General features: G+C 44.2%; 1 protein-coding gene across 2 annotated transcripts in view; it reads left to right on the top strand.

Moving 5' to 3' along the window:
* Positions 1-14421, top strand: part of HSD17B2 (hydroxysteroid 17-beta dehydrogenase 2) — a 56032-nt gene that overhangs the window by 22796 nt on the left and 18815 nt on the right. The window contains exons 2-3 of one of the 2 annotated variants that reach the window (XM_010967639.3): positions 7085-7297; positions 13117-13302. In XM_010967639.3, the coding sequence (XP_010965941.1) occupies positions 7085-7297; positions 13117-13302 (399 nt within the window). The remainder of the gene's footprint in view (positions 1-7084; positions 7298-13116; positions 13303-14421) is intronic. The other variant, XM_045505458.2, reaches the window with a different exon arrangement.

The raw sequence follows: 14421 nt of genomic DNA, 5'->3' as shown, positions 1-14421 counted from the left end.
GAGTCAACATAAGGGTGGCAAGAGTGTGAAGGAAAAGCTGGGCTGGTCTAACAAGAGAACTCACAAGTCTAGGAATGTGAAGGAGAGGCTGGGCTGGTCTAACAAGATAACTCACAAATCTAAGTATTGGAATACTGATCTGAGTTCTGCTAGACTAACTTGTAAATCTAGGTTAATTAGTGTTGGTTTGCTGTTTATGTGTTTTTGCTAGCCAGCTGGATTTTCAAAGATACATATCTGGCTTTGGAATGTTGGTTTGCTGCCTCCCCACCTCCACTTTTGTGATGATAATGCTGCTAAAGCTGTTCCATGCCTATTCGCCGAATACCCCAAGCTTGTACTTTACCCTATAAAACCTCATGTGCACATCTTGAAGGTGCTCAGAGCTTCGGAGCAGAAGCCCCTCTGAGCCCGCCGGCATAATACATCTGAGTACCCCAACCCTCCGAGTGGTGCTTGTTTCTTGACTGGCCTGTCATTTCCATAACAAGAGCACATGCAGTCTTTCTTTACAGAGTGGGTGTGTTTCATTCAAGGGCCCTAGCCATAAAGAAATCCTGAACTTGAATTATTCACAACTTGCCAAATTTAAGACTTGACCCAACAAATGACGCGTTCTGTTTCTGTTCAGCAGCTAATCTGGTACCCCCACGTGGTAACAGCATAAATCCACTTACCTTTAGCCCACCATCTTTGAAACTTTGCAATTCTTAACTCTTCTGAATTAAAGTGACTCACATTGTTTCTATTTTGTACACTAATTGAGACTTTATTAATATTTTAGAATAAATTGCTGTTTCAGATTCACTTCAATTTTGTAAAAATGGGACTCTAGAAGTCATTAGTTGCTCTAAGTTGATGAATTTCCAGGCCACTAGGGATAGAAGGATCTCAAAGGGCAGAGCTTAAAACCAACCCCAGCAACCCTCCTACCCTCCAGTGGGGCAGGCATCCAACTCAACAAGTGTTTGTTGGGCACTCATTTTGAGTCAGGAATCCTTAATACTAGTGACATAGGACTCTCTCTGCATTTTTAAGGCACTGAGGCCAGTGTCTCTTAAATGCCCATTTAGCCAACACATGCTTTTTACTGATCACCTAGAATATGCTAAGCCATGAGATCTGAAAGAACTGAATATTTTATGCTCCAGGTATTTATATGCTGAGTCCTGCCTGGGTTCTTACTTACTTCTGCCAGTCCCAGCTGAATGACTTAACCCTCCTGTGTTTCACTTTCCTCCTCTATAAAGTGATGAAAGGAAAATGACCTATCTCCCAGGGTGGTCAGAGGACTCAGTGAGTTAATATGCATGAGGCTGGCTGGAACTTGGTAAGCATTCCACTCGTACTAGGTATGATAATTGGGTAACTTAGGAAAAACTTTGACTTTTCACAAAGGCCTCCACCTCATCTTTGGGTTTCTGGAGTGCACAAAGGTTATTCTGACTGGGAGTGGCTCCCCAGCTATGCATTTCCCAAGGTCCTCTGACCTCTGCACAGGCCCATAGCCCTAAGATACCAGGGCTAGCCTGATCTGACACTTTAAATCAGAACTGACTTCCTGTTAGATCCAAGATACTGATAACAGTCAGTGTGATATGTAAAACATCCTCTGTTTTGTTGAATTCCAAGGTCAGTTTAGGAGGGAGTTACTGTTATCACCCTACTTCCTGGATATGGAGGTGGAGGCTCCACCTGACTATGTGTAACACTGCCCAAGGCTCATGCATGGAAGAAACAAAATCAAGCAGTCTGAGTCTTAATGAGATGTTTAGCTGGCTGTCAGTAGAGGTAAACTCCCCATTTACCAGTATCATGCAGGGAAAGGCCTGAAAATCAGGAAGGATGACATATCTGTGGGACCAACTGACGTCCTTCAATGACTCCTATTCTTGGGCTCTCAGATGTCTGATATTCTTTACTGGGTGTGTTTTCCCTAACAAACTAATAGCCCCAGGTAATGCCTACTTTATCAGAGTCAAACCCCATTGCCGTTCAAGGACCCTAAATCTCTTACCTCACCTACAACCAATCAGAGACTTGTGCACAAGCCAATCAGTCACCTTGTGACTTGACCTTATAAAATACCCCAACAACTAGCCCTCAGTGCTCATGTAGGCACCCCTCACCTGTGTGGCCCACTGTTGCTTATGACAGTGAACCCTAATAAACTCCTTTCTATTCTTATACTTAGTCTCTGGTAAATTCTTTTACCAACCTACATGTCATTGGCTCACTGACCAGCCGCCCCATTGTGTCCCACAACAATAATCTTAAAAAGAAAATCTATTATAGTGATTACTTGGAACAGGTACTGTTAAGGACATCACAAATATTAGCTGGTATAGGCACCTTTATTAAACCCATTTTACAGATGACACTGAGGCACAGAGAGGTTAAATAACCTGATCAGGGTTGCACAGGCAGGGATGGTGGTTCACCACCAGGCCTGTAAGCTACTCTTTCTTGCTGGTAAGGACAAGTAGATGGCTTCATGAGAACTCTGGCTTTCTTAATTCACTGTCAAATACAGCAGATCCAGACTGAGTAAGGAGAGATTTTAATCTAAAGGGTTGTTGCCGAGTCCAAACTAGTTCTGCTCGCCACACGACAGGCCAATAAATCGGGAGACGAGGTGTTGGGGCAAGGAAAAGCTACTTTATTTGGAAAGCTGGAAGACAGGATGGCAGACTAAAATCTTGGAGAACCGTCCTGCTCTAGTCAGAATGCAGGATCCTTTCATACAAAAAATAAGGGAGGAGGAGGAAAAATAAGGGAGAGGGTGTGGTTGATTGTTGTAATCTTCTTGCTGCAGTCATTCTTTGTTCTTGCAGCCATCCCCAAGGACTAGGTCATGGTGTCTCTGTAAACCTCCAACAAAACAAAGATTATTCTCTACTACAGGGTTACTCTGGGGGCAGGGGGAGGACTATTGAGGTGAGGGGAACACTCTGATCACAGGTCTGTCAGTATTTCAAGGGTTAGACAAAAAAGAGTTTGCTTTCCTGGGGAGGGTAAACAGGTCTAGAAAGAACCAGGTGAAGGGAATGTGGGCGGGCCAGGAGTGATCAGAAGAGAGAACGCCTTCCCCTGAGGCTGGCCTGTTCTCTGGAGGGGCTCTTTGCTGGCTCAGGCTCAGGGTGGGCCAGGACCTGGGGGGAAGGTAAGAATCTATACCAAAGTTTGGTTAAGAAATATTTTGTTCTAAAGACTCACTGGGGACAAACAGTTCAGCTAGTCATTAATGAACAGAAAAATGGGAATTTGGGTCTGGCCTTGTCATAAGTAAACGAGAAGGGCATCCCTGAGTCTTAGCTAAGTCGTACGGAGAAGGTGATGTCTTTGCAGGAAGCTGTTTCCCAAAACACAAAGAGTGGGGGCATTTCTTAACTTTCACTCTTTTCCAGGATTATAGGGCTTGATAAAGTTCAACATGTCATTACTCGGTTTGTAGCTAGCTCTCTTCCTAGAAACTGTCTGAAGAGAGTTAGATCCTGAATTTGGATCCTGAAGCTGGTCCACAGCACTACCTTTGAAAATGTCTGCAGATCATTCTCTACACAGAAAATGGGGTCAGGATCAAAGCATCTCTCCTTTTGTTCACTGAGTGTAATGTTTCCCAGATTCATCCTTGCTGCAGTGTATATCAGAACCTCTTTCCCTTCTACTGCTGAATAATTTTGCATTGTATGGATAGACCACATTTTGTTTATCCATTCATCCATTGGTGCACGACCCATTTTCATCTTCCTTGGCAGGTGCCCTAGCTGAGTGTTTATTTGCTGTGTGGAGCTAAGGGCCGTAGCTTCCATCCCTGCACCACAGGACGATTCTCTCTGTGCAGAGGGAACATCTGATATTGTGAAGGAAAAGCTGGGCTGGTCTAACAAGATAACTCACAAATCTAAGTATTGGAATACTGATCTGAGTTCTGCTGGACTAACTCATAAATCTAAGTTAATTAGTGTTGGTTTGCTGTTCATGTTTTTTTTTTTTTTTGCTAGCCAGCTGGATTTTCAAAGAGATATATCTGGCTTTGGAATGTTGGTTTGCTGCCTCCCTGCCTCCGCTTTTGTGATAATGATGTTGCTAAAGCTGTTCCATGCCTATTGGCCGAATACCCCAAGCTTGTACTTAACCCTATAAAACCTCATGCTTGGAGGTGCTCAGAGCTTCGGAGCAGAAGCCCCTCTGAGCCCGCCGGTGTAATACATCTGAGTACTCCAACCCTCCGAGTGGTGCTTGTTTCTTGGCTGGCCTGTCATTTCTGTAACAATATGACAGAAACCTGTCAGGGGAACGGGGGACTTTAAAGTCCATGGCTCCAATACGTCTAGCCAAGCGAACCAGGAGGCAGAAGCACAGGATGGGGTGCATGGCAAATGGGAGGGGCCCTGTGTGAACACCTGGCCTCACCCAGCAGAATGTGTATCACCTGGCTCCAGAACCCCTCTTCACTCCAATCTGGGTCTGAGTTCATTATTTTCAGGTTAATTCATTTCTTTCCTTGCTGAGCCAAAAGAGACTCATTTGGGGCTTGGCTTCTTTATACCTTCTTCTGTCCCTACACCGATAAAGGAGAAGTGGCATGTCTGGGATGGAGAAGAGGCATGCACTTGGATTTAGGTTCTGGCAAAGAGTCTATGTCCATCCCTACCTCTGTGACCTTGACCTCTCTCGTTTTGTTTCCCCATCTGTACAATGGGGATGATAATCTCGACTGTAGACTTTGGGAGAAGAATTTTACAAGACCAGATCTGACCACCAGTGACATTTGAGGATTTCCAGGGAGAGGCCTTGAGCATTGCACCCACCGTTTGGTGCAGCTGCCTCTGTCCAGGATCCAGCCTCATCCTTGCAGACCCAGAAGTTGGATATGTCCAGCTGCAGGTCCATTTCTACAGGCCAAAGCCACATTTGCTGGGCTCACAAAGCTGTTAGGCACATATAGTATTGTACATTAGGACCAGAACTCTAACGTGCTGATTTACACCAAGGCAGAGATCTGTCACATGGCCCAGATACCTGTGTCTGTTTTAACTCGTACTGTTTCCTCCTTTGGCCAGGCCCAGGGAGGAAACCACACACATGCAGGGAGCTGTTTCCTGGGCACAGGTGCACGTGGACATACAAGAAAGAAGGAGATGGGGCAAAAGTTAAACGCAATCAACTATGGTAACCAGATGCCTTCATCTGATAGTAGGCATGTCTGAGGGGCAGCAGTGGCCACACTTCTTGCTAAGCCTTCAATCTCTCAGGCAGGGTTTGCAGATGCCAGCCACAATGGCCTCTCAGGTACACTTTCTCCTGTATGGACCCTGGTTAATCTCTACTCCGGCATGACATTTTAAAGAAGAGTCATTACACAAGGAAAATAAGTACTTTCTTGTAGCAAAAATGGAAAACGTTGTAAGACAAAGCCTCCTCCGTTCTGCCTCTCCTCCTAGGGGCAACTACTGTTACCATTTTGGTGCCTCTCCTTCCAAACCCTTCCTTTTATATTTGCATGCATAGGTAGGTATAGAATTAGTTTCCTCCACCCGTTTTGGGGCATAAATTGGATTCTCTGTAAGAAGTGCTACACTGTAACTTATTTTATTTCACTTAACAGAGTATCTTGGGGCAATATTTATGCCAGTTTATATATAGTTTTACCCCACTTAAAAAAATTGGTGTCATATTCCATCATAGGTACCATAATTTATGTAACCATTCTCCAGTTCATGGATGTGTAGGCTATTCATTCCTTCTGCTGTTATGTACAGGGCTGTAGGAACACCATTTATCTTTGAATATCTATATGTTTTTCCTCTAGGACAGATAGTCAGACTTTTTGGGTCAGAGGATATGTACATTTAAATGGTTGCAGATTTTAGTCCTTCACATTTAACGACAATGTATGTGAATGCCTGTTTCGTGTCCTTTTGCCTTCTGATGGTGACTGTCCTCTCTTTGGAGACAGTAACACTTCTGATCAGATCCCAGGCAGGTCTTCTCAGCTTGGAAGTCAGACACTTTTTCTGATCACTTACATACTGATCCTCGAGTTGATTATCAGGAAAACTGATTTCCCAAGTTTTCCAATTTTTAGGGCAATGCATGACTTAGCCCGCGACTGCTGACAAGACAGATACCTCAAGGTTTACAGGAAAGATTGCCTGACACAGCCGATGTGAAGATGCTCTCTCATCTTTAGTGCTGTAGGCATAGTAATTGTTACACGTTTATTCTGGTATAGCTCAAAGGGTGATTTTATGTCCATGTTGTCATCTTCAATTTCAGACGTCTACTCTTTGCACTTGTGGGTGTAAAACGTTTTTTCCAGGGTCTGTAGTGTCCTCCACAGAGAGCTGGGTAAACTCCCATCTCAAATTCTGACACGTATTTCACATGAAGTTTTATTCTCTGGTTTCATGAAGCAGCATACTGAGGGATTTCTGTCTGGTTTCTGTTGCAGGTGTCTTTCTAGGGTTGATGTCTATTCAATGGCTTGGGAGAAGGCCATGAGTAGGGAAGAAGTTCTGAGGAGGTGAGAAGGGTGGGTGGCTATGAACCTTCATCTTTCATAATCCAGAAGGAACTGGCCCCTGTGGGCAACCTCTGCTGATGTCCTGTGTCCTCTTTGAAGCAGGACTTGACACATTGTTACATCTTTAAAAAGCAAAACCAACTCCAAAGTATTAGTTGGTAATGAATGTTTTACTGAAGATTTTACAGAATGATGGAGATGATTACATCAAGTACTACACACCACAGATGAAAAGAAAAGCTTCCATTAATTATCTTAGTTTTCCTCCTACGTTCTTCAGCCACCAGCCACCCCTGCACCATGCCCTCTATCAGCAAATCTCCTTCCACTTATGCCCCAACTCAAATTCTACCTCACCTCTCTACTTTTTTTTTTAAACAGAGAAATTTTTCTGTTGTGGCTTCATGTTGCATTTTTCCACTAAGCAAATGAAGAAACTTCCTCAAGATCCACTGTCTCCAGAGAACATGGACACTCATGCAGTGTTTTCCTTATTCAATCATTTCTCTTACCATTTATGTTAAACCCACTTTCTACTGCCTTGACCCCTTACAGGTAGTGATTCTGGATTTGGCCATGCTTTGTCCAAGTATCTGGATAAGCTGGGCTTCACAGTATTTGCTGGGGTTCTGAATGAAGGAGGACCAGGAGCAGAGGAATTACGAAGAACTTGTTCCATGCGCCTCTCTGTGCTCCAGCTGGACATAACCAAACCGCAGCAGATAAAAGATGCCCACAGCAAAGTCATGGAAAAAGTGCAGAACAGAGGTATTGCCTTCAGCTACCTGTGTCCTTGACTGCCCTCCATCTTCCTCACAAACACTGGATCCAGCCTCTAATTACCACTGCCCTCTAGTCTGTCCTGGCTACCGGCCACACCTGGTGACCCCCGTACTGAGCATCTGCCACATAAAGGGCCTCGCGTAGACAAGAAAATGTTAGGGATGAGTTACGCACGGTCTGTCCTTAGAACTTACAGAATTCTTCATCCCGTTTCCTCCAACATCTGCTCGGTCACTCTCCCATTAATTCCTACCCCACCCCCCAATTTCTTTCCTCCCACCAATATTAACATGTATTAGACTTTACAAAATAGCTTTGTAATCAGCGGCCTCCCTTAGCTGCTGCCTTTCTCCTCCCCTTCCTTCATGGCCAAGCTCTCTGGAACCCTGCTGCCCTGGTTTTGCTTCTCACCATGGCTCCCTAAATGGTCTGGCCAAGCTAATCAATATTATACTAAACACATGATCTTAACTTGTCTGCAGTGTTTAAAGGCATGGCTCATCCTCCCTTGCTTGGGCTTTGGAGTCTCTAGCCCCTCTCTTACCCAACTAGTTCTCTGGTCATTCTTTCTGCTTCTCTTGTATGAACCTCTTCCTGCTTCCCCTATGCCTCCCATAAATGTGCATGTTACTGAGGGCTCCATCCCTAAACCTCCCACTTCCTTGCTTCTACTCCAATACCAGGAATTCTCACCTGGGAAGTGTTTGAAAATACCTGTGGCTGGACCCAGGCTGGGCTACATAGCTGGGGGTTGGGGGGCAGGCAGTGCAAAATGAAAATTATGGGAGGGGGGCTTGTTTAAGACTTTAAGGCGGTGCCAGCAGAAAATTAAACCAAGCATGAGGACTTTCTGAAGCACAGGGCCCAGGGTGACTGCACAGATCACACACTCATCATACCTCCAATCCCCCACCAATCAAATCAGTATCTACGTACAGTAACTCAGCTAATCCTTCAACCATCAGGCCAGTACTGTTGCTCTCCTTTTGCTGAGAATGTCAGCTGTGCAGAAGATCCCATTTGGGGGTCCCAGGTATCAGTACATTTTAAAGCTCCCCAGGTGATGCTGACGCTCTGCCAGAGCTGAGAAACACTGCTATTTAATCCAATAATTTCCCAATCTGTATTACCAACCTAGCCCTCTTCTCAATGCCCCAACCTATATGCTTATAAAATTGGTTACCAGACATCCCACCTCAGTTCATCCCAAATTAACCTCACTAGCTTCTCCTCTGCTGCCAGTCTGCAGGCCAGGTCACCCTCCTGCAGTCCACAGCTCAGACACTGGCACTGCCACCTAATCACTCAAGCTAGCAAGTGGGAGTCACTTAGACCTGCAGTTTACCCTCAATCTCTGCATTCTATTGGTCCCCAGTCCTGTCCAGTCTACCTCCTAGATCTTTGTCATCCTGCCCCTTCTATCATCTCCAGGCAGCTGTGGCTTAACTGGGGCCTCATCTCCCACCTGAGTTCCCACAACGGCCTTGCAATGAAGCTTTCTTTCCCCATCGCTTTCCAAATAAAGAGTGACTTTTACAATGTGCACATCTTACAGTGTCACCCATCGGCTGAAAACCCTTTGATATACAGAACCGCTATGTCTTGGGTTCCTCTCATGAGCCAGGCCTGTGCTTTCTCTCACTGAATGGTTGTATGGTTCTCCATCCAGCACCAAACACCCTAACAAGGATTGAAGGCCATTCAGGATACTGGCCCTTATCGAACCCTTAATCTGCAATATCTGCTAGTCCATTCAGTAAATTCTGAATGGTTTCCAGAGTAGGATGTGTTGGCTCATATCTTGGCACATCCAGCTTCCTCTTACTGATATTTCTCCCTTGCCTCCTCCAGTGTCTCTCTCTAAGACTTCTGCCTTTGTCCAGCTGCAGACTCTACTCCCACAGAACATTAAGCTCAAAGGTAACATCTCTTGTGTGATCCTCCTGGTAATACAGGTTACATCATTCACTTCCTCTCCTGGACATATCTGCACACGCCCGTATTAGTGCATTGTTACATTGATACATCATTACGATCCATCTCCCACACCTCACTACAAAGTTCCTTAGAACCAGAATCATGTTTCCATCAGGATTCTTTCAGATGCAAGTGACACATCACAATTCAAAACTGCTGAAGAATAAAGGGAATGTATTTGCTTATATGATTAAAAAGACCAGTTGGCTTCCAGGATGTCTGGATCCAGGCACTTAAGCAATGTCATCAGGACCTCCGCTCTCCATTAGCTCTGCTTTCTCCTATGCTGGCTTTATTTGGAGGTTTTCCATGAAGCCTCAAGCACTTTCTACTTATATCCTCTTTATAGCTGACATAAGTAATATTATTTCCTTCATTTGGTAGTTGAAGGAGTAGTTATTATATAGACAGCACTTACAAGTGTCCCTGGCATGAGCCAAGCAGTCAATAAGGGCCCCTATTTTCCATTCACTCAAAATTAAGTACAGCCCCTGGCATATAGTGAATACTTAGTAAACATCTGAGAAATGAGAGAAAAATAGATTGTTGTTTAGTAGCAGTTAATTTTCAGCAAGTTTAGCAATGTGTGTTCATTTTCTAGAAAGGTAGTTTTCCTAGACAGGTCTTTTGCTGTTTCATAGGGTTGATTTTGTTCTTCTTATGATTGACTTTGTGGTGTCTTACTCATGGAGATATTCAATAAGATCCCTCTAGTGAGGTCCAGAGGGGCATTATTGACCATACTGAATGATAAAACAGTGGTTCTTGATATGCTAATACCATGCCAGCATCCTGGGATGAAGGGGTCCAAGGTGTGAGCCCATGCTGTTTTGGGGCTAGCATTTTGGAGAGCAGTCCTCTTCTGAGACAGAATTACTGACACACCAGTGTAACACCAACACAGAATTATCTGCTCTTCTCAAGGTCTCTTACCTTCAGCCTCTCAAGTCAAAGAAAAGTGGATCAGTGAAAGAGGGGAGCTTAAAATCACCAAGAAGAATGTTTGCTAAAGAATCCTCTGGGCCCTGTGGATAAACCAGAAAACATTAGCTCCTGTGAGACAGCCAGCAACTGTGCTGCATTCCTACATGACATATTTTAAAATTAGTATGAACATACTGTCAATTATTAATCAATGTTAATTATTTAAAAACTATTATTAAATCCTATAGTTATAAGGGGCTTATTGGCCAGCTTTGAATTCTATGGCAGGAGTTGGCAAGCTGTGGCCCTGTCTGTTTTGCTTTTTTTTTTTTTAACATTGTGTTCTGGAATAATTGTCCATTCATGCATAGTTGCAAAGAATGTACAAGGAGATCCTGTGAACTCTTTGCTAAGCCTCCTTCAATGCTAACATCTTGCATAACTAGTAAAGTTATCAAAACCAGGAAATTGGCATTGGTATAAACCCCAGAGTTTATTCAGATTTCACCACCTATACATGCAAGTGTGAGTGTGTGTGTGTGTGTGTGTGTGTGTGTGTGTGTGTGTGTAAATCAGCAATTTTATAATGTGTAATTTTGTGCAAAATCATCACAATGAAGATACAGAACTGTTCCATCACCACTGAGGTCTCTCATACAACCTTTTTAGAGCCATATTCTCATCCTTTACCTCTGGCAATCACTAATCTGTTCTCTTATCTCTTTAACTTTGTCAGTTATGGAACATTGTATAGATCTACCACCTGTTTTTGTAGAACCTGTGAGCTAAGGATGGTTTTTATATTTTCAAATGGTTAAAAGAAACCTGAAGATTTTTTGACACATGAAATTATATGGAGTTCAAATAACCAGGTCCATAAATCAAGTTTCATTGGCACACAGCCACTCCCATTCATTTACAGATAGTCTGTGGCTGCTCTCACACTGCAATGGCAGAGTTGAGAGAGTAGGACCTGCAATGGTAAAATATTTACTATCCAGCCTTTTATAGAAAATGTTCACCAACCCCTGTCCTAGGGCATTCTCAAGCTTCCACCTGGTGCATGTGGACTGGTCAAAGTTGCACAACAGGCTGAGTGAATTAAAACCATCACTTGGAGGTGCTAATGGAGACACCCTCTCCTCCCATAACCATTCTCATAATGGCTGTTGAACTCTTACTACGTGTCAGATATCCTCTCACTTAAGGCTCCCAGTCATTACTGAATGTAAATGTCAGACCACAACTCAGGTGTGCAGGAAATGTAACTTTGTTTTCTATAACTCAACCCAGTTTCCTTTTCTGAGCCAGCTTTCTGCCATGTGGTGAAAACCATTTCAGTCATTTTGAGCTTTACACTGCTTCCCCAGGGTAGCATCTTAAATCCCTGGGGATGGGACATTTCACTGTTGATGGTCAGTGCCTCATGCTGGACCCTGCTGAGACGTCCAACACTCTGTCCAGTGCTCGTGCAGGTTGGCTGCTTCCTACTTCCTTAATGCCATCAGAAAGGCACTGTTGGGGTGGTTCCTCCTGCCATTTCTGTGCCCTTGCTAGCACCGAGGCTCATTCTGCTCCTGTCTGTCCCACAGGTTCTCATACTTGTTTGTGTACCAGGATTACCTGGAGGGCACGCTATACCGCAGTGCTGAGCTTCAACAACAATTTCGGATCACCAGTTTCTGATCCAGCAGGTCTGAAGTGGGGCTCCAGATGTTGCATTTCTAACAAGTTCCCAGTTGATGCTGATGTAGCTGGTTCTGGAACACACCTCAAGAACTGCTGGTCTAAACCATGCCAGGCTCAGGGAACTCAGAAAATCTGCTTCAGGTCTGTCTGGCTGAACACACCCCGGATCCTGTCACCTTGGCTTCTCCGAGGTAAAGAGGACCCAGGTCACTCCCCTCTGCTCCAGATCCCTCTCCCCTAAAACACCTGGAGTTTTTGTATTATCCCTTTCCTACCATTTAGGGTAGTGGTTCCAAAGCTTATTGTATATTGGAATCACTTAGGTAGGGAATTTTAAAAACTACTAATGCCAAGGGCCTCTTTCTCCACCACCCCACAGTTTCTAATTATCTGGGATGTGGCCTGGACATTGGATTTTTAAAGCCCCCCAGGTGATATTACTGCACAGTCAAGGTTGAAAACTACTTGTGGACAGTGATTCTCCAAGTGTGGTCCAGACCTGCAGCATCAGCATCACCAGGGAACTTATTAGAGATGCAGATTCTCAGGCCCCACCCCAGACACACCCCTAATCAGAGTCCATGGAGGTGAGGCCTAGCAACCTGTGATTGAACAAACTCTCCTGGGGATTCTGGTCAGTCAAGGGGATCAGGCCGCTTGGAGAAGGGAATAGGGTTCAGGGAGTCTGCAGTCTTCTTAGCTCTTGGCACTTCTGCTCTAGTTTTCCTGTTTCCCTGCGACAGGGACTCTTGTTGTTGAAGGAAAAGGGAAGACAGGCTCTTCTATCATTGCACTGCATACAAGATATATCATCTTATATCTCCATGTCCTAAAGATGTCATACTGTCTCCATACACTCCTTTGAGAGAGAAACATGAGGTAGAGGCTTATTAAACCTCCTCTTTGCTGTGTCATCCCTCCACTGACAGAGCAAATATCTAGCTGCCTGGATGTAGAAAAGGGCTTTGAGCTAAACGAATATACCTCCAAAAAATCATTGCTTAATATTTCACAAATTTATGCTCCACACAACTCCTCAAGGTAGGTGGTTTTAAGTATTCAAGGAGACTGAGGTTTGAGAGTTTAAGTGGTCTGCTTGGATTCTAAATCTCAATGGGATGCTTATGACGCCAGAGCTTGAAGGGTTAAAAATCTTCCTACTCTTTAGTCTTGCCCAATCTCAAAAATCTCCAAGCCTTTTCTTTTGTCCTCAGGACTGTGGGCTGTGGTCAACAATGCCGGGATCTTTAGCTATCCAGCTGACGGGGAGCTCACTCCCATGACTGAGTACAAGCGATGCATGGCTGTGAACTTCTTCGGGACCGTGGAAGTCACAAAGGCATTTTTGCCTCTTCTTAGGAAATCCAAGGGGAGGCTGGTGAACATCAGTAGCTTGGCAGGTAAGTTGGCCTTTCCCCACAAGGTTGTGGGCGCCAATCATGCAAGATGTGGCTCGCTGCGTTCTTTGTGGGCTGAACGAGAAAGCGTGACACTCAGACAGGGTTGGGTCAAGATTAGTCAATTTGTGTATTTACTGTTGATCTTAATACAATATAACCTTTCTTCCCTCTCAAATGGTTTCATGTACTGACTTTTACCCACCTTCTAACTCATCTATTCATTCCTGGGGATTATAGGGTTCTTACCTATTTTCACAGTGTGACTGCTGACACACAAGCTTCCTAGATTTGGACAGAAACCCCCCACACAGTTAATGTCAGCATGACAGGTAATCTGTTTTCAACCCTCCTTGAATTTGCACACTCTGTCGCATTTGCCTGTAAGATGAGTAGGCAGATATCTTCACTCTGCTGGCACCATCATAGCCTTGTATCTCAGTTGGCTGCCTGCTAGTATTTTCCGTAAGATTATTCCCATTGTTTTGCCATCTCAAGGCAGTTGAGTCAGGGTGTGACATTCGTGACTCATCTCTCTCCACTTCAAAGAACAAGTTAGTCAACAACTTGAGTCAAGGGTTTAAAGACCTCCCTTCCATAAAAGATGTCCACGTATGTGATGTTGCATTCTTTCTTCTAGAACAGACATTTTCAAACTGGGGTTCCTCAGAGCCTTACTCAGCTTTGAGTGATGTCCATGGGGTTCTTTTGGGCCACTGCACGGGTGAAAGGAAATCCAAGGGGGTGGACTTGGGACTCCAGGATCCTGCCTTCACACAGAGGAATTCCACTTTTCACTGTTGAATCAGTTGGTTCCAAGGAAGATTTTCTTTTTAATAAAAAGTCCAATTATTTATTTATTTATTTATTTATTTATTTATTCATTCATTCATTCATTCATTCATTCATTCATTCATTCATTCTTTGTGGGTTTGTTTGTTTGTTTTCTTTAAAATGGGGGAAGGAGGTTCTTTGTATTTTCTAGACAATTATTTTTGTCCCTCAAATGTTCTTTCCTGGATTTAACTTAGCAACTTCCTTGAACTCAACTGCTCTGTGACTGTGTCACTAGCATCGCTGGTTGGCCTGAAGAAGGAAGAAAGGGAGGAAGAAAGGAAGGAG

The sequence above is a fragment of the Camelus bactrianus genome, chromosome 9 (assembly GCF_048773025.1).
Source record: "Camelus bactrianus isolate YW-2024 breed Bactrian camel chromosome 9, ASM4877302v1, whole genome shotgun sequence".
Taxonomy (NCBI): domain Eukaryota; kingdom Metazoa; phylum Chordata; class Mammalia; order Artiodactyla; family Camelidae; genus Camelus; species Camelus bactrianus.
This window is presented reverse-complemented; position numbering and strand designations above follow the sequence as displayed.